Source organism: Haliotis rubra, unplaced genomic scaffold, assembly GCF_003918875.1.
Source record: "Haliotis rubra isolate DU_JTF1 unplaced genomic scaffold, ASM391887v1 Scf614, whole genome shotgun sequence".
Taxonomy (NCBI): Eukaryota; Metazoa; Mollusca; class Gastropoda; order Lepetellida; family Haliotidae; genus Haliotis; species Haliotis rubra.
The window spans coordinates 600,001-620,151 of record NW_025767318.1 but is presented as its reverse complement, the minus strand read 5'-3'; the positions used below and the strand labels follow the sequence as shown (position 1 = coordinate 620,151).

General features: G+C 44.0%; 1 protein-coding gene across 3 annotated transcripts in view; it reads right to left on the bottom strand.

Moving 5' to 3' along the window:
• Positions 1–4,649: 4,649 nt before the first annotated feature.
• The window catches only part of LOC124255975, a 51,902-nt gene continuing 36,400 nt past the window's right edge, over positions 4,650–20,151 (bottom strand). For 2 of the 3 annotated variants that reach the window (XM_046689923.1, XM_046689924.1), the window contains exons 2-6: positions 15,837–16,026; positions 13,578–13,642; positions 11,135–11,825; positions 9,960–10,139; positions 4,650–9,175 (exon numbers count right to left, since the gene is read on the bottom strand). In XM_046689923.1, coding sequence (XP_046545879.1) covers positions 8,511–9,175; positions 9,960–10,139; positions 11,135–11,825; positions 13,578–13,642; positions 15,837–16,017 — 1,782 coding nt within the window. In that variant the 5' untranslated portion in view covers positions 16,018–16,026 and the 3' untranslated portion in view covers positions 4,650–8,510. Of the gene's footprint in view, positions 9,176–9,959; positions 10,140–11,134; positions 11,826–13,577; positions 13,643–15,836; positions 16,027–18,233; positions 18,477–20,151 lie in introns of those variants that run through there. The other variant, XM_046689925.1, reaches the window with a different exon arrangement.

The following is a 20,151-nucleotide window of genomic DNA, read 5'->3' as shown; positions in this document are numbered from 1 at the left end:
GGTAAACCTCCACAACTCTTGGATCCATTCCCGTGGCTCTCACCCTATAGCCCTCTCCGTCTTCCATATCTCCAGGGATTTCGGTAAACCTACACAACCCTTGGATCCATTCCCGTGGCTCTCACCCTATAGCCCTCTCCGTCTTCCATATCTCCAGGGATTTCGGTAAACCCCACACAACCCTTGATCCATTCCCGTGGCTCTCACCCTATAGCCCTCTCCGTCTTCCATATCTCTAGGGATTCCGGTAAACCTACACAACTCTTGGATCCATTCCCGTGGCTCTTACCCTATAGCCCTCTCCGTCTTCCATATCTCCAGGGATTCCGGTAAACCTACACAACTCTTGGATCCATTCCGTGGCTCTCACCCTATAGCCCTCTCCGTCTTCCATATCTCCAGGGATTTCTGGTAAACCTACACAACCCTTGGATCCATTCCTGTGGCTCTCACCCTATAGCCCTCTCCGTCTTCCATATCTCCAGGGATTTCGGTAAACCTACACAACCACTTGGATCCATTCCCGTGGCTCTTACCCTATAGCCCTCTCCGTCTTCCATATCTCTAGGGATTTCGGTAAACCTACACAACTCTTGGATCCATTCCCGTGGCTCTCACCCTATAGCCCTCTCCGTCTTCCATATCTCTAGGGATTTCGGTAAACCTACACAACTCTTGGATCCATTCCCGTGGCTCTCACCCTATAGCCCTCTCCGTCTTCCATATCTCCAGGGATTTCGGTAAACCTACACAACTCTAGCTTTGGATCCATTCCCGTGGCTCTCACCCTATAGCCCTCTCCGTCTTCCATATCTCTAGGGATTTCGGTAAACCCTACACAACCCTTGGATCCATTCCCGTGGCTCTCACCCTATAGCCCTCTCCGTCTTCCATATCTCTAGGGATTTCCGGTAAACCTACACAACCCTTGGATCCATTCCCGTGGCTCTCACCCTATAGCCCTCTCCGTCTTCCATATCTCCAGGGATTTCGGTAAACCTACACAACTCTTGGATCCATTCCCGTGGCTCTCACCCTATAGCCCTCTCCGTCTTCCATATCTCCAGGGATTTCGGTAAACCTACACAACCACTGGATCCATTCCCGTGGCTCTCACCCTATAGCCCCTCTCCGTCTTCCATATCTCCAGGGATTTCTGGTAAACCTACACAACTCTTGGATCCATTCCCGTGGCTCTCACCCTATATAGCCCTCTCCGTCTTCCATATCTCCAGGGATTTCGGTAAACCTACACAACCCTTGGATCCATTCCCGTGGCTCTCACCCTATAGCCCTCTCCGTCTTCCATGTCTTCAGGGATTTCGGTAAACCCACTAGCCCTTGGATCCATTCCCGTGGCTCTCACCCTATAGCCCTCTCCGTCTTCCATATCTCCAGGGATTTCGGTAAACCTACACAACTCTTGGATCCATTCCCGTGGCTCTCACCCTATAGCCCTCTCCGTCTTCCATATCTCCAGGGATTTCGGTAAACCTACACAACCCTTGGATCCATTCCCGTGGCTCTCACCCTATAGCCCTCTCCGTCTTCCATATCTCCAGGGATTTCGGTAAACCTACACAACCCTTGGATCCATTCCCGTGGCTCTCACCCTATAGCCCTCTCCGTCTTCCATATCTCCAGGGATTCCGGTAAACCTACACAACTCTTGGATCCATTCCCGTGGCTCTCACCCTATAGCCCTCTCCGTCTTCCATATCTCCAGGGATTTCGGTAAACCTACACAACCCTTGGATCCATTCCCGTGGCTCTCACCCTATAGCCCTCTCCGTCTTCCATATCTCCAGGGATTTCGGTAAACCTACACAACACTTGGATCCATTCCCGTGGCTCTCACCCTATAGCCCTCTCCGTCTTCCATATCTCCAGGGATTTCGGTAAACCTACACAAACCCTTGGATCCATTCCCGTGGCTCTCACCCTATAGCCCTCTCCGTCTTCCATATCTTCATATCTCCAGGGATTTCCTATGTAAACCTTTCGGTACACCTACACTTGGATCCATTCCCGTGGCTCTCACCCTATAGCCCTCTCCGTCTTCCATATCTCTAGGGATTCCGGTAAACCTACACAACTCTTGGATCCATTCCCGTGGCTCTCACCCTATAGCCCTCTCCGTCTTCCATATCTCTAGGGATTTCGGTAAACCTCCATTACCCTCGGATCCATTCCCGTGGCTCTCACCCTATAGCCCTCTCCGTCTTCCATATCTCCAGGGATTTCGGTCAACCTACACTAGCACTTGGATCCATTCCCGTGGCTCATACCCTATAGCCCATTCTCTTCCCACAGAGATTACTTGTCATATCTTCCTACGAACCTCTGTTCTAATATGGCCCTTTCATGGTACGAGTGTTTAGAATTCATGATTGGTTGCAATCAGATTTAGTTGTGCAATCAGCGACGTTGTTTCAAAAGTGATCATTCGCAAGGCCTCGGTAATTTCCGTATGCTTCGGGAAAACTAGAACCTCTTCATCTGCGCAATGCGCTAACGTGTCTTAAAGACAGAACTCAGTCATGTAAATAGCGGATCAATGGCGTTTCAATCGCCCTCGTTAAGCTAGCCATTAAATATCTTGTGTGTCACATCAAGACAAGTCCACGGCTGAGGAGGGATATTTGTGGCCCCACATTTGCTTGTATTAGTCAAGTTCGATCTAAGTCGATCTAACACGTGTTCTGATTGGATAGAAAGAAGGGAGACAATTTGTGTTGCGATTTTGTGCCGCTAGGGGATTTTATGAGAACCGGGAAATGTGGCCGTATTAGAAAAGAGGTTCGTAGGAAGATATGACAAGTAATCTCTGTGGGAAGAGAATGCCTATAGCCCTCTCCGTCTTCCATATCTCTAGGGATTTCGGTAAACCTCCACAACCCTTGGATCCATTCCCGTGGCTCTTACCCTATAGCCCTGTCCGTCTTCCATATCTCCAGGGATTTCGGTCAACCTACACTAGCACTTGGATCCATTCCCGTGGCTCATACCCTATAGCCCATTCTCTTCCCACAGAGATTACTTGTCATATCTTCCTACGAACCTCTGTTCTAATACGGCCCTTTCATGGTACGAGTGTTTAGAATTCATGATTGGTTGCAATCAGATTTAGTTGTGCAATCAGCGACGTTGTTTCAAAAGTGATCATTCGCAAGGCCTCGGTAATTTCCGTATGCTTCGGGAAAACTAGAACCTCTTCACCTGCGCAATGCGCAAACGTGTCTTAAAGACAGAACTCAGTCATGTAAATAGCGGATCAATGGCGTTTCAATCGCCCTCGTTAAGCTAGCCATTAAATATCTTGTGTGTCACATCAAGACAAGTCCACGGCTGAGGAGGGATATTTGTGGCCCCACATTTGCTTGTATTAGTCAAGTTCGATCTAAGTCGATCTAACACGTGTTCTGATTGGATAGAAAGAAGGGAGACAATTTGTGTTGCGATTTTGTGCCGCTAGGGGATTTTATGAGAGCCGGGAAATGTGGCCGTATTAGAAAAGAGGTTCGTAGGAAGATATGACAAGTAATCTCTGTGGGAAGAGAATGCCTATAGCCCTCTCCATCTTCCATATCTCTAGGATAATCCTTGGATCCATTCCCGTGGCTCTTACCCTATAGCACTCTCTGTCTTCCACATCTCCAGGGATTTCGGTAAACCTCCACAACCCTTGGATCCATTCCCGTGGCTCTCACCCTATAGCCCTCTCCGTCTTCCATATCTCCAGGGATTTCGGTAAACCTCCACAACTCTTGGATCCATTCCCGTGGCTCTTACCCTATAGCCCTCTCCGTCTTCCATATCTCTAGGGATTTCGGTAAACCTACACAACACTTGGATCCATTCCCGTGGCTCTTACCCTATAGCCCTCTCCGTCTTCCATATCTCCAGGGATTTCTGTAAACCTCCACAACTCTTGGATCCATTCCCGTGGCTCTCACCCTATAGCCCTCTCCGTCTTCCATATCTCCAGGGATTTCTGTCAACCTACACAATCCTTGGATCCATTCCCGTGGCTCTCACCCTATAGCCCTCTCCGTCTTCCATATCTCCAGGGATTTCGGTAAACCTACACAACCCTTGGATCCATTCCCGTGGCTCTCACCCTGTAGCCCTGTAGATTTTAAAAGAAACGGAGGTGGCTGAAGAATAACATAATGGATGAGTTGGTGAGAGATTGATTTCAACAATTCTCAACGTGGTCCAAACACTGCGAAATGATGTCACCACTTTGTGCGTGATGCCTGTCAATTGTTTCTTTCTAGAAGTTAGGCAAGAGGTGAATGTCTGATGATGCATGTTCAGTGAGTCCAAAGCCACCGACCCACATTCCATCCATGGCGAGAACAATCCTGGTGGGACAACTCACATCCGTGAGTATTTCCTACCCCCATAATTACAGTGCACATCTCTCAGGGGCAGCGGGGTAGCTCAGTGGTTAATGTGTTCGCTCGTCACGCAGAAGACCCGGGTTCGATTCTCCCATGGGTGCAATGTGTGAATCCCATTTCTGGTGTCCCCCTGCGCGATATTACTGGCTGCTGCTGTAAGCGGCATTAAACCGTCACTCACTCACTCAATAGACTCCCTGAGCAAGTAACTCTTGTTGGAAATGAATACAGGTATCTTATACAATAGCTTTACAAATTTATTCATCTATGTGTCATGTTACAAAGAAACTGCGATCGAGCAGCAATGATATAAAAATGCGAATATGCAATCAGTCTTTTCATATGAAATACGAATCACAAAAAACATTATGTAAATGAATAACCAATTACGGTCAAAAAATAACTTTTGGTTTTAAAACATATTTAATCAAATATCTTCACCTGTAGACCCGACAAATTAGATTGCGTAATTACATTTTTATTTACATGTACTGGATTTCAATTAATATACTATTGAACATAACATGTAACCCATCACTTTGAAAAATTCTCAACATGAATCGAAAGGCGTATCTTGAACATTATTATGTATAGTACGAATTAAAAAATCCTCAAAGAATTCTCCCATTACATCGTTACACATGGGGTACACACATGTCAATAATATGAATATGCCAAAGAAAATGTCTTTGCACTCCAGTTGCCATGAAAGACTTTGTTCCTTTTACAAAAGCGATTCTAATTAAAAACTCTAATCAATTTTCTCTTGTTGCCACAGATACCATAGAGTTTCTGCTGTGCCATATATACATAGAGAATGTTTAGTATATTGTATGCAACACTCTACGTGGAAAGCTGTCTAGTTTTTGGATAGCGAAGCTGCAAAAGATTTTCAAAGCAAACACAACAATTCTCCAAATTCCATGACAAATGAATAAAACCAATAACATAACCTAACAACGGTTCCGGTGAACAAGGAATAGATTAGGGTGTAGACCATTATTCTGACTTAAGGGGAGAGGGAATTCCACGAGTCCATGGTGGGCGTAAGACGTGAAGGCAAAATATGGTCCTATTCGTCACACTGAACGCTCTCCATTGACTGTCGAATCTGATATATTGATTTGGAGAAGGAGAACAATTTATTGAGAAACAATTTTCGGAAAATGCATTCCCAGTCCGCATGCATTACCCATACGTCTAGACCACTGGGACTGATCCCACGTATCAACCGTAGAGCTTCCATATGCTAGTGACACGACAGTCACAGCACTAAACCGGAAGTGGACCACTAGTATCTGATCAGTGCGATTCTAAAGGAATTGCGTTTCTGTTGAGTGACGGTGCTATCGTAAAGTATGGTGAGCTTTTCCTTTCACAAGTACCTGGTGACAGCGGTAGAGCAGGGCGTGTTTGTCTCTAGGAGACACCCAGTGCCATCTCTAACTGCCAGTGATCAAAGCCCATTGGAACCTGTTGCCACGGATAATTGACGGTTTACGAAAACTGCAACATCGCCGTCTCTATACAATTCAGTAAGACATCTCTTGTTACCCAAAACCACTTGGCCCCACGTTACTTCAATACACAATAACACAGTTGTCTACTGTAAATAATCAATAAGCAAAAAGGCATATCAAAATCAAACTGATGCAACAGATGTAACATGTGATCGTGTATGTACACAACAATCTAGAAAAAACAAAACAAAACAACAGCTGCTAGTCCATTACCAAGATAAAAGCAGAGGAGTATTAAAAGGTACATACAAATTGTCACATGAACGGTGCTGCCATATCAATACTAACAACTAAAGAAAACAGAACTGCGAGTCCCTTGGAACAGTCACGTGGTTCCACGCTTACATGCTTACATGCGTGCTTACAGGCACAGACACTCTTCGTGAGGATACTAAAAATTACAAAATATTTGTTCCCAATTCTACATGTCCGGAATAAGTGTGTCCGTTGTTGCGAGGTTCGGACAAGGTGCAATTGTATTGTAATCCTTGGCCTCTTTCGATGGCATTGTATCTAATTATGCTTGTATTACAATTATGGTAATGTCTATTGTCTGATGGTTTGATAGATGGACTTGTTACGTGACAAAATGGACTCGAAGCTCACATGAACCAGGACTGATGACGTCATGAGTAGACAGAACGTAAGCTATTAGACTCGTATGTTGACGCTGAACTAAGACATGAAACGAAAATGGTAATCTTGCTTGAAAACGAAATCGTTTACTCTTTAGTTCTTGACAAAGCCAGATCGTAATCTGAAAGATTATCGACATTAAGCGCTAAACTACCTTGGTTGTCACTAAATTGAAACTCCTTAACTCGAAGTCTTCGGGGTGGTCGAATCAATCGAGTAAGCCCAGGCTCAAGAAACGTAGAGTGCCATTGTGATTGGTTACACAATCATAATTGCAGTTGAAGAGTCGAGTTGACGAGGTTTCCGCGTATGCGCAATACACGAGTTCAAACCTTCTATTACTACCAATATTAGCCTCGATATCCTGTGAATGATGTCTCCATCCTATTTACATAATTAGCGAGGACCTTTCTCCTCCACAGAATTGTTTCGGAAGTGACGTCACAATCTGCATTTAGTTTATCACTAAGTGCAAAATGTCCTTCACTCACGAGAGAGTGACTGGACAGCTATATTTACCGTCGTGGTACTCTAATTGTGTTCAATGTTCTGCAGGTAAATAGGCCCGGTATTTATCATAACAGAAATGGGATATTATACACTGGATAATCGAAGCTTTACGAATATGTACATCATTTATATTAAAATATATGTAGGAATCGCTTATTCCAAACTTTAAAACATTTATATATATCTCTAAGTTGATGAGGTAACTCGTCTGTAATAAACCATTGTTGCCATAGCGACAGCATACTGTCATAATTTCACTAACAGTATGGTACATGTAATGTAAACGTGCGACTTCGTTGCTATACATATTGTCAACGCCAGTGTGATGTAGGTTACATCAATAACAGTAATTTCATACGATTTATAATAAAATAGTTCAGCATGACGTTCTGTGTTTGGCAAGTGGTATGGCTATGTGAAACACGACACGAAATATGAAGCCACAACCGTGAAACTATTTCAGATAAACACAATACACTGACGAAACATCAGGATATTGGCACAAATACCAAATATACACGATGACCAAGGTTCGTTAAATTAACAAAAAAATCATCACTTATTGCACGAAGATTGGATAAATATTTGTAACTGAACCAAAGTCAAAGCACTAAAACGTTCGTAGTAGAATAGTCCTTAAAACAAAATATATTCTAAAATATATCTCAAAATATAAAAAGACGTATCTTTCATAACAGAAAGAACACATTCCATATTTACATAACAAGACTTTAATCTTGGGTCAATATTGATTACTGGTGCTTTATCAATCAACGAGGGCTTTTATAAAGACCCTTAGCAAGTCTTACCGATGGAGGAACTGGTAATAGAGGCTCATGTCGTACAGGCGATGCCCAGTTAAAACAATTTGATTTTTCTATCGATATCCTTTATGTCTATATCTTCCGTTGATTACAGTGTATGCACCATGAGGTTGACAGTATATATATCTTCGACAAAAAGATGCTCATATACCTCTCAAGAAAAGTCATCAATGAGCCATGGAATAAACGCTTGCGATGGTATCCGAAAACAGCTACATGCAAATTAGTACCATTAGTACGTGTTTGGAAGCATTTGCAAAGCCGAGTCACTGAAAAAATGTATGTAATGTGAGAGTTCTTGATTGTATTATTGATAAAACAAATTTACCTGATGCTGAATACAATTCCAACAAGTGGACATTTTGTAAATACATAATGTAGCTGTATTACAACCTGATTTGAGCATGCATGGATATTCTAGATTCGAAAACTATACCGAGTTACATACTTTGAGTGTGTAATATATATGTTTTCGTACATTTTAGAAGGTTTCAGCAGAAAAATATACCACGGAAAATATTGTCCTAGTCGCTGGATTCTGAGCTCATCGCGATTAAAACCCATCGTGTCTTCGTACAATATAGGATATATGATTTACCTCGGATGCTCTATCTTCACGACTGCTTTTCAACAGGGTGACCAAAGATATTATTACAGAGTTCAGACAGGCGCTCCTGTTCCTTGAGGTGCAAGTACACAGCCGAGGTGCTGACCGCTTCATCCAGGAGGTAACCTTCCGGGATACTCTCCCGCTCATCAATCTCCAGGTTCCAGTAGAAGTTCGGGAAGGACTTTGTCAGGAAAGCAACAACATAAAGCTCATTACCATCAACAACTACACCTGGGGACCCGGATGTACACTGATGAAGAGGCCCATGGAACTGGAGCTTGTTTGGGTCAGACAGGCCCTGGAAGCCAGTGCCTGGGTAGCGCTTACCGCGAGCCCATTCCACCGCATTCTCAACCTCGGTGTCCGTTGGATGAGCAGCAAGGCTGGACGGGTCTCGTCTCTTGGTTGGGTTACCATCGTGGCTAACAAACTCCACTTTCCCATGCTCGCTGATGACGGAGAAACTGGCAAGAGGCGGCGGCAAGGTCTTCATTTCGTGACTTTCTAGTTCCAGGATGGCCACGTCCAGGTCTGGGTTTGTATAGGGCATGGCGACAAACTTGAATCTGGTCAGGTTGTCGAATTCATATTCCCCCATTTGGAGGTATTCAAATTGAATCCAGATTTCCTTGTTGTTGAACATTTGTTGTTCTGAGGTCCCCATATTAGCTGTAACAGAGAAACAGAGATTTTACGTCCACTTCAGTGTCATTCCAACAACACACCTGACAACACTCCAGCCACAGTCACATTCAGCACGATCAAGCCAACAAATCTGGAACACGTCCATAGCTCTTCAAGTACCACATCTGTACGTTTATTTAGTTGATGTTCGCTGCTTGCTAAATAGACTAAATATCGTCATCTTACTGCCGGAGCTTACCCTGACTGTAACAACATGGTCAAATTTGATCATCTGCAGTAAAAAGGATACTTCCTGAAGGTGCTCTTTCCATTTTTATCGGGGATGTCTCTGAAATACATGACGTTACTTCCCGATGATGTCTATGATGTGTGTGACGTTACATACCGATGATGTAGCTGATGTGTGTTACGTTACCTACTGATGATATTGCTAAGGTGCGTGACGTTACCTACCGATGATGTCGTTAAAGTGTGCGTGACGTTACCTACCGATGATGTCGCTAAGGTGCGTGACGTTACCGACCGATGATGTAGCTGATGTGTGTGACGTTATCTACCGATGATGTCTCTGATGTGCATGACGTTATGTTTGTTGTTTGACGCACTCAGCAATATTACAGCTGTATGGCGGCGGTCTGTAAATCATCGAGCAGTGTGGACGAGATTCGATATATATATATATGCAATTGGGATATGATGACATGTGGCTATCAAGTCAGCGAGTCTGACCTTGTAGTCGCCTGACAAGCATTGCATGCTGAAGAGCAAATCTATCCCAAATCTTCACGGTATGCGAGACGTTACTCACCGATGATGTCTCTGATGAGGTTGTATGCTGTCATGATGTACTTGTCCCCGACCCTGAACCCAACACCTGAGACCTGCGGAGAGTATATGTACCCAACAGACTCGCTGGTCTTGGTTATCTGCTCCTGGCTAGCGGCGTCTTCTGTTTTGCCCAGCAAGGACGACCGGAAGCCCGTGAACTCTGTAGTAAACAAACATATCGTCACTGTCAAAATACCCATCAGTTACGTCAAGGGTATTTCACTTATACAGAGATCAAGATGAACTTGTGGGTTGGTCCCTGTACCAGCCCGGATTATTAGCAGTGCTGACCACCGGGGGACCACACTCAGACACATTATGTTGACTTCGAGTCGACAAGCCAGCCAGGGCATCAACAAGTACCATCTGTTAACGATTTTGGGTATCCTGCGGTCAGGGATCGAACCACTGACTAATTGTAGACAGTTACAACACGAGGAAGCGAACACCTGGTTATGAAACACTAAAGCTAACTATTGCTTTTGTCCTGACCTCGCTAAGCGAGGCAACTCCTACAAAGGGACATCTAATCTAAGTAACACTTCTTAGGGTAAACAGGCAACAATGAACCTAATCCAATATCCAGCGGTTGCCAATTTACTGTTTACGTCAATATCAATACTTAACAAACCTCATGGCGGTATATCCTACAGCATTACGTGACCGCTAACTGCTTACAACTCGACTGACTGACTGACTGAGTTTGGTTTTACGCCGCTTTTAGCAATATTCCAGCAACATCACGGCGGGGGACACCAGAAATGGGCTTCACACATTGTGCCCATGTGGGGATTCGAACCCGGATCTTCAGCGTGACGAGCCAACGCTTTAACCATTAGGCTACCCCACCGCCCCTCTCGAGATAGCCTTTCCCTCATTCACATGCATCATTCAGGAAATCGTCCTAAAAGGCTGTAGCCAGTTTGGACCATTATGTATGGAATTACGATATGATAGAGTATTGTGAAGGCAGTCATCGAGTCATTTCAGGCCCGGCCTAGTCCTATTATCACCCTGCTACGTTTAGGTGTCACTGCCCTGTTCATCACCTAACTAGTGTTAATTTATCTGTGTCGTGCACAAAATAGGAATCAGATTACGAGTGTTGAGATCGTGTAATGGGTAATGATCGATGGCCTAGTTTAAATCACGTACCACCTTTGGCCTGTTCTACAAAAGACTGCAAGGATGACACTCCGTTCTGGACAGTCTCCTGAACAGTCTCCTGGACAGTCTCCTGGACAGCATCAGTTGACGGAAGTGCTTCCTTGCCGAAGGAAACGGCAGAGTCAAGCGTTTCGCTTGCTTTCTGTTTCACGGCATCAACGGTTGAAGACGGTTCTGATTCGTCATCCTGGGTGACCACCTCCGGCATGGCAGCTTTCAAGACATCGTCTACGAGACTCTCATTAGCTGTTTTGTCTTCAACGCTCTTCATCACCTCGTCCACAAGACCTCCGGCTTTCTCCTCAATTGCATCTTCCTTCACAACTGCCAGTTCCCCGTTGGTGTCTCCGGTAGCGGAGTCGTTTCCAGAAAACACAGACTGGACTTGAGCCACCGTCACAGGGCTGATTTCCGCAACATTTTGCTTCAGCTCTGTCAATTTCTCCTTGGCTTTTTCTTTGGCAGATTCAAAAGCTGCCTCTGCAGCTTCTGCCTCTGAAGCTGCTTTATCTGAGACCTCCTGCACCCCAGCTGCAGCTGCTGCTTCTACAGACACCTTGACGTCAGACGCCACCTCCCCAACCTTGGACAGGTTCCCGGAAAAGAGGGACTTAGCTGGGGTGGAATGACCCTCCAGTTCATCCTCAGAAGCGTCAATGAAGGGGATGGAAGGATCAGCCTGAAAGTTTGAAAGGTTCTGTATGAGATGTTGATACCAAGACAGAGTATCTAAAAGCGATTATAACAGCTGTACGAGCTTATTCGGTGTTTCAGGTTATATTGATATCCGATACAGGAGTTGGTAGGTAGCTTGTTTACACATCATTACCCCATACAGGTGTAAACAAACCCACATCATTACCCCATACAGGTGTAAACAAACCCACATCATTACCCCACACAGGTGTAAACAAACCCACATCATTACCCCATACAGGTGTAAACAGACCCACATCATTACCCCATACAGGTGTAAACAGACCCACATCATTACCCCATACAGGTGTAAACAAACCCACATCATTACCCCATACAGGTGTAAACAGACCCACATCATTACCCCATACAGGTGTAAACAAACCAACATCATTACCCCATACAGGTGTAAACAAACCCACATCATTACCCCATACAGGTGTAAACAGACCCACTCATTACCCCATACAGGTGTAAACAAACCCACATCATTACCCCATACAGGTGTAAACAAACCCACATCATTACCCCATACAGGTGTAAACAGACCCACATCATTACCCCATACAGGTGTAAACAAACCAACATCATTACCCCATACAGGTGTAAACAAACCCACACCATTACCCCATACAGGTGTAAACAAACCCACATCATTACCCCATACAGGTGTAAACAAACCCACATCATTACCCGTTACAGGTGTAAACAAACCCATACCATTACCCCATACAGGTGTAAACAAACCCACACCATTACCCGATACAGGTGTAAACAAACCCAAATTACACTATCCTTATAAACAAAGGAAATAGATCGTTCAATTACATTGGTACTTCTTTGATGGGCATTTTAGAAGTTGAAGAATGAAGAATGATGATAATATTTTCATGGATATATAACTTCTTTATTCTGTGATAGGCGACGTTTTGACATTGATTCTAATGTCGTTGTCAAGGAAGTGATACATGAGAAAAAATTGAGAGAATATATACATGTGAATGGTCGCCTTTCACAGAATAAAGAGTTGTACACAACTCATGTATATACACGTATATTTTCTCATGTAGCACTTGCTTGACAACGACAACACAATCTATGTCAAAACGTCCGCTTCCACAGAATAGAAACGTTGTATATTCATACTAATATTATCATCATTCAACGTTGATACTGAAACTACTGACTGACTGACTGAGTTTGGTTTTACGCCGCTTTTAGCAATATTCCAGCAACATCGGGGCGGGGGACACCAGAAATGGGCTTCACACATTGCACCCATGTGGGGATTCGAACCCGGGTCTTCGGCGTGACGAGCCAACGCTTTAACCACTAGGCTACCCCACCGCCCGGATACTGCAAAGCAAATGGTACAATGTGTGATGCCCATTTCTGGTGTTCCCTGCCGTGATATTGCTGGAATATTATAAGAAGCGGCCTAAAACCAAAACTCACTCACTGAAAGTAATTACCAGCATGACGATATAGAACATATACTGATATGAACAAATCGATCGGTTGCCTCTACACACTGAACAGTATATGGAGCAATAAGTCTGTTTCAATGTATACTGGGTTCAAATTTAAAATCGCATCTAAACTTTCTATTATCTAATAAACTAAGGTATAACTAGAAAACCAAATAAAAGAGACTAAGAGAAGTAAAAACTGCTCAAAACGCTTTGATCAGGGTTAAAGCATCAACATCAACATTTCATCATTTCAAACAACTTGCCTCATCTTTTACTGGTGGTTGATTGGGTAGAATCACTCCACCCGGACCGACAGAGTTCCGATACTCTGAAACAGAAATGCCACACTTTAAACCTTTCCATGATGATTGTTCTGAAAAAAACGTATAATTCCTCGGGGATGTCATGCCTTTCTTCCATGGGAATGCATCCGGTAAAGGTCGTCTCTACATAAACCGCCGTGATATTGCTGGAATATTGCTAAAAGCGGCGTTAAACCCAACTCACTCACTCACTTTACATAAAATCCAAATTAATTAGATCAGTCCCTAGACATTATTAAACTGTCCGTAAAAAACAGGTGACTGTCAACTGATGCTGCTCAGACCTTGTCACCCTTTCCGTCACCTTTATCCTCCAATTAAAGACTTGATAAATAAAAACAAATGTCTTGATCGAACATACCTAAGGGTCATGGTACAAATCTTACGAACTACAATGTCATATACATTAAAAGTACAGATATCACGATAAAGCTATATAGAGTTTATAAATAAATATCGAATTTATTGAAGTAACATACAACACTGAAATAGGTGATAATGTAATTAATTAGGAATGAGGGTAGTATTGTCATAAAATAAACATTTGATATTAAGTTTTAGGTACGATGGATGTCGCTTTGAGGGCCCAGGCTCAGGCATAACGACCGCCTCCGTGGTGTAGTGGTTAGAGCGTCCGCCCGGAGAGCGGAAGGTCGCGGGTTCGATCCCCGGCCGCGTAATACCAAAAGACGTTAAAATATGGTACTTGTTGGTCCCTGCCTGGCGCTCGGCATTAATGGGTACAACAAGGACTGGTCGGCTCGGAGTCAGTATAATGTGTCTGAGTGGGGTATTCATGCTTCACTGCGGCATGGTATCTCAGTGGGGCTAGCACTATAAAACCAGCTTCAGTCTGGGCTAGTACAAGCAGCCGCACATACACATACACACGCATGCACGTCGTCATATGAGCGAAATATTCTCAAGCACGACGTTAAACCCAATTTCACCTCACCTCACCTCAGACATAACACCCGCGAAAGATGGGACAGCTAAGACGTGGCATGTTGTCGCTATGTACTGCCATAGAGAATCAAAACACGTGAATTAATGTTCACCTAAACGACACTAGAGATACTGAACGATTGACTTAATGTTTTCCAGAATCTCAACTTAATGAGACATAACTTGGACTGTATTGTACCGATCACATCAGCCAGTACTGAAGGACACGAGAGACTGATCAGCGCATGTTTCCATTTGTCCGTGTACTGTAACAGAACAATGTACTGACAATAGCTGTTAAAGGGCGGGTCCCATAACGTGTAGCTCGTCAATACAGCATTGCTTTATAATGGAGAGAGATCAGCAGCGACGACCAAATAAACATGTCCAGCTTCTCAAGCCACTGCAATCCCAATGAAGTTCAGTCGACCGTGGTAAGTTAACAAGTTGGACAACAATAACATTGTCCTCGTGAGTGTAGCGCTGACTGACGTCAGACCTGGATATATTCTTGTATGTACGCAGAAAGTCGTTCCGTATTTCAACTCACTTAAGGAATAGATATGATCTTAAGCAACAGCTTTTTGTCTTTGGTCGTGCATTGCATATTTAATTTGTTGTATTATCAATGACGGAATATCACTTTTTCAATCATTCACTATGATGACAGAAACCTGAGACGTAAATGCGTGTCTCCACTGGGGTATGTACCCGCGAAATCCGCACTGCAGGGCCTGGACAATCTGTTCAATTACCAATTATACAGGCGCGAATTCAGAATTGAATTGTTACCCTTTGGTTATTATATTTAACCTGTATGCACTTCAGTTACCATTCTCTTCCCATAGAGGTTACTTGTCATATCTTCCCACGAACCTTTGTTCTAGTACGTCACTTTCATATTGCGAGTGTTCAGGATTCGTGATTGGTTGCAATCAGATTTAGTTGTGCAATCACAAGCAATCGCCTCTTACGACCAGCATGGGTTACTGAAGATTCATTCTAACCTGGACCTTCACGGGTCAGGGAAACCCGAATCGATGCAGATCTTAAAACATCTTCTGGTAAACCTACCAACATGCGTATGGTATTCACACTCCTGGAAAAATCAGGGTTTGGATTCGAACCCACTATCGTTGGTTTCTGGCACGCCTAAGGGACGTAACTCTGCACAGCGAACTGCGGGGATGACTGGGCTGCTTCTGCTATTAAGTAAATACAAGCGGCCGAGTTGGATGTTACTGCAATACCCACCCCGTTTGTCGCCGTCAGCCGCTGAAGCCGACCCGTTAGCCCTCAACAGGGGCTTGCTTGCTGCAACGTCCGCTTTTACTTCCGGTACGATCTCCTCAAACTCCGGCTGACTGGACGGAGCATTAGCCGGCTTGTAGGCCTCTTCCTTTGGTTGTTTGTTTTTAGATGCACACCCACCCATTGTGATTATCTGTAAACAAATAAATAATTGATCACATATTAAATAAGGTACGGAAAGGCGAGTACACAGTTTTGGATCATTCACGTGTCAGTAAAAGTAAAATGTAACTAAAGAAAAGTATCGTTTTAGGTGGGCTTTTTCAACTGTACAAAAATATTTTTCCCCGAATCGAACCATCGGATTCAGCGCGGAGAGAATGGCTTCAGCGTGAAGGAAACATTGCGAGTTACCTCCCTTGCATTATATGTGGCGTCCATGCAGAACCCTTCTGTCGAACCAGACATGTACACATACACATAAGAGAATTACAGGTAATGTTATTTCAGTCTTCATATCAAATTTGTATAAGGTGTGTTTGAAATATGAATACCAAAGTTCCATGACATATTAGTTTAAAAAGATGAGCAGAATTAAGAGAAGTGACGCAGATATCTGCGGTATTGTATGTTAACAACGCATCACCTTGGTAATTGGTGAATTGTTAACATCAATAAACATCTCGACCAAATAAATGAATAATAAAAAAAAAAATTGACGGATTTTGAAAATCACACACGGGCCCTAGTAATAATGCCTCTGTTTTGTTAAAATATGAATTGATTTGTCCATCATCCCCCCAGATAGCATTCGGACGTTGGCCCAACATTGGCAATGTTGGCAAAACCATTGTCAACGTTGGGCCAACGTCTGAATGCTATCTGGGTCATCTCTCTTACCCCCTGACTTGGTTGACACATGTCATCGTATCTCAGTCGCGTGGAACGGTGCTCATGCTGTTGATCACTGGATTGTCTGATTCTATTATGTACAGACCGCCGCCATATAGCCGGAATATTTCTGAGTGCAGCGTTAAACACCAACCAACCATTGAGGACCCTACATCACCACCGTTCAGTTAAGTTACACACGACAGTCTCAATGCTGGGCCGAATCACATACAAGGAATGAGTACTATTTTACGCCGCTTCCAGCACAATTAAGAAGGGAGACATTAGAAATGCGCAAACATCGTACGCATGTGAAGAATCGAACTGGTATTCCGCCGAGTGAACGAACTCGAACCACTCGACTAACCCCCATTACAACAGGACAAGAAGGTACCTGTAATTGGGGTCAGTTTGGATATCCTTACGTGTGTGGTTGGCAGGCACTGCAAGTTTCATAACACACAGGATGACTGATTTACGAGGCCACCATGTTTATTTCCACAGCAGTATGTTGCAGTAAACAGACAAGTCAGTAAACAATGATATCTTGTTGCAGTAAACAGACAAGTCAGTAAACAATGATATCTATCTTCTATTTCGCCCGAAAGCAAAACTGACACATTCCATTTTCTCCCGATAGACCTCACCAGCAATCATATTCAAGTACAGCCCTGTACAAATTGCATATGAGTTGTGCTAAGAATGCACGGACTTGTTCGAGTCGACAGGTGCCCAGTGTTTAAAACTGATATGATTTGTTGGAAGAAGTAATTCAAGCAGGCGATTTGGGAAAACATCGTGAGTTTTAGTTTCACGCCTCTTGTAGCAATATTCCAGCAATATCACGGCGGGGGACATCAGAAATGGGCTTCACACGTTGTACCAATATAGCGTCTCTACATTTAAGTAGGCCATGCAGAACTCTCACTATTAAATATAACGTCTTTTATGATCAGGGGGAACATGATAGAGTGGATGTGGTTTTAAGCCGCTTTGAGAAATATCCAAGCAAGATCTCTTAGAAGATGAACTTCACATATTGTACCCATGTGGGTATCAAACCCGGACCTCCATGTGGCGAGCCAACGCATTAACAACTAGGCCACTCTACCCCTCTTTTAAAAAATGTACTTCTATAATATCTGTTGGTTAGACATTTTATAGTTTAAATGATTGACAGGTATACATAGTATAAATAATAGGTTCTTCAGAGGTATAGCATTGTTTTACAAAACCATAGCATTGTGTTACAAATCCATTACTTCGTTTCCGTGATCAGGAATTCCTCATTTCAGCGAGTGTCGCTGTCTTGTATCGCTCGCCATTAGACAAGATAGGTTTAACCATACGCCGATGTGTCAGGCATACCGTCATTCAGATACACCGAGTTCTATAATCTACACTGTACATTGCCCAGCCCCGTGATGCATTCAGCATCAATGTGTATATCTACAACTGCAACAGTGAACACAGCAAACTGCATATTGTATACAGATAGTGTATACTCACTGTGATCCAGACTTCCTCCTGGTGTATTCTACATGTGTCAGCCCCTCATATTAACGCTACTATGCAAGTATTTCCACAACTAGGTCAGCAGAACCTGGGCTGTTGTTTACGGGAGGTATTTGTAGAGGTATTGAGCCGTGACTAAAAGATGCGTAGTAACACTCCATGCATGTCGCCTTGTTCAGCTGAATGGCGGTGCATTGGATAAGAGCTGTTAAAACCGTAAATCTGAACACATATAGGCGGCCTCAACGAGCTTCACAGGTGTAATGCAAAATACTCGGTCTGCACCGGTTCCTCTACTCCAGAGCGATTGCGTGGAGGAAATGTAGGCAACCGATATGCTCTGATAAAGCCCTGGCAGTAAATAATTCAAAACATCCTAAACATTCTCTGAAATATACATTCCTAAAACGGGAGGTGTGTTCTGGTATAACGTAAGTGAATGCTGTTTTATGCCTCAGGCAGCGATAATCTGAGGAATGTCTGTACTGACACAGTGAACGAGTGTGAGGTTAGTAACGTTCTAGCGGGAGACACCAGCAACGGGTTTCGGTCTGTGATAGAGAAAGTAGAGATTGAGCATTGCCTGTGACCATCCGATCTTCATTATATTCCTACTAGTGCGTATGGTTTAACGCCGAACCCGGTCCTTCGAGAGTAGTGAGTGAGTTGGGTTTTACGCCGCTTTTAGCATTATTCCGGCAATATCACGTCGGGGAACACCAGAAATGAGCTTCAGGCATTATACCCATTAGGGAAATCGAACCTGGGTCTTCGGCGTGAGAAGCGAACCCTTTAACCACTCGGCTATCCCACCGCCCCTCCTTCGAGAGTAATAAGCTAACACTAGTACCCACAGGCGGATCGGGGGGGGGGCAGGGGTGCGCACCCCCCGTTATGTGCTGAAAGTTTGTTAAATGACCATTGAAAGTCAGCTGAAAATGGAGTGTGCACCCCTCCTTTTCTCAATAGTGTGCACCCCCCCTTTCTCAAAAAGCGGTATCCGCCCCTGGAACCACCATGCGACATACATAGGTTGCTGGGGACCTGTTAGTGTCCTGTTAACAAGTGGGTTTTGTACTGTATCTCATGACTATGATCTGGTTTATAAACCACAGTGTTCCGAAATGCCAAATAATGTCCATTCGAGCCGTGATAAACGTACGAATATGTTGTCTCAGTAAAAAGCGGGGAGCTGTGTTCGTGGATTGTAGACGCGTCACGTCTTGCATGCCAGGTATGAACAGTTAAAAATATAAACTTGTTAGTCAAGCCTGAACACGCGAGACACAATGCAGATTAAGATATGACCTTGGACGGATGACAGACTTTTACGACATGGGAACACAGAAGGTGAAGGTCACGGGTGCTGCCTGTTGCGTGAATGTATCGCTCGACCACGGCTCCCCGTGAGATTTAGAGCGAAGATCACAAGGTTGAGACCATTACGATCGGAACACCGCGGGCAGTCGGCGCTATCTGGTTGTGAAGGTTGAGTTCGGGAAGACGATGTTGTACCCAGTGAGAAGCTGTTCCTCACCTTGTATTCACTGATCCGTGATGAGATTTAACTTAACTTAATTTCAAAATGTAATTGATTAACCATGTAACATATGCTATATCTGTATTATACTGTGTCAGCTATAAGTACAGATTCTAGTACTACTGGGGGCTGAGTTCCACCCGGGATTCGAACCACACTATTTAACTATGAGTGAGTGTTTGGTTGGGGTTGGGGTTGGGGTTGGGGTTGGGGTTGAGAGTGACTGACTGAGTACGTGACTGAGAGCGCGCGTGCATGTGCGTGTGTGTGTCTTCCTTAAGCACAGACAATCGCTGATTCTACTTCCTTCATCAAAATTGATCAGCACGTATTTCCATGATGTCCGTTTGCTTTACATCTGAAAACCTTCCA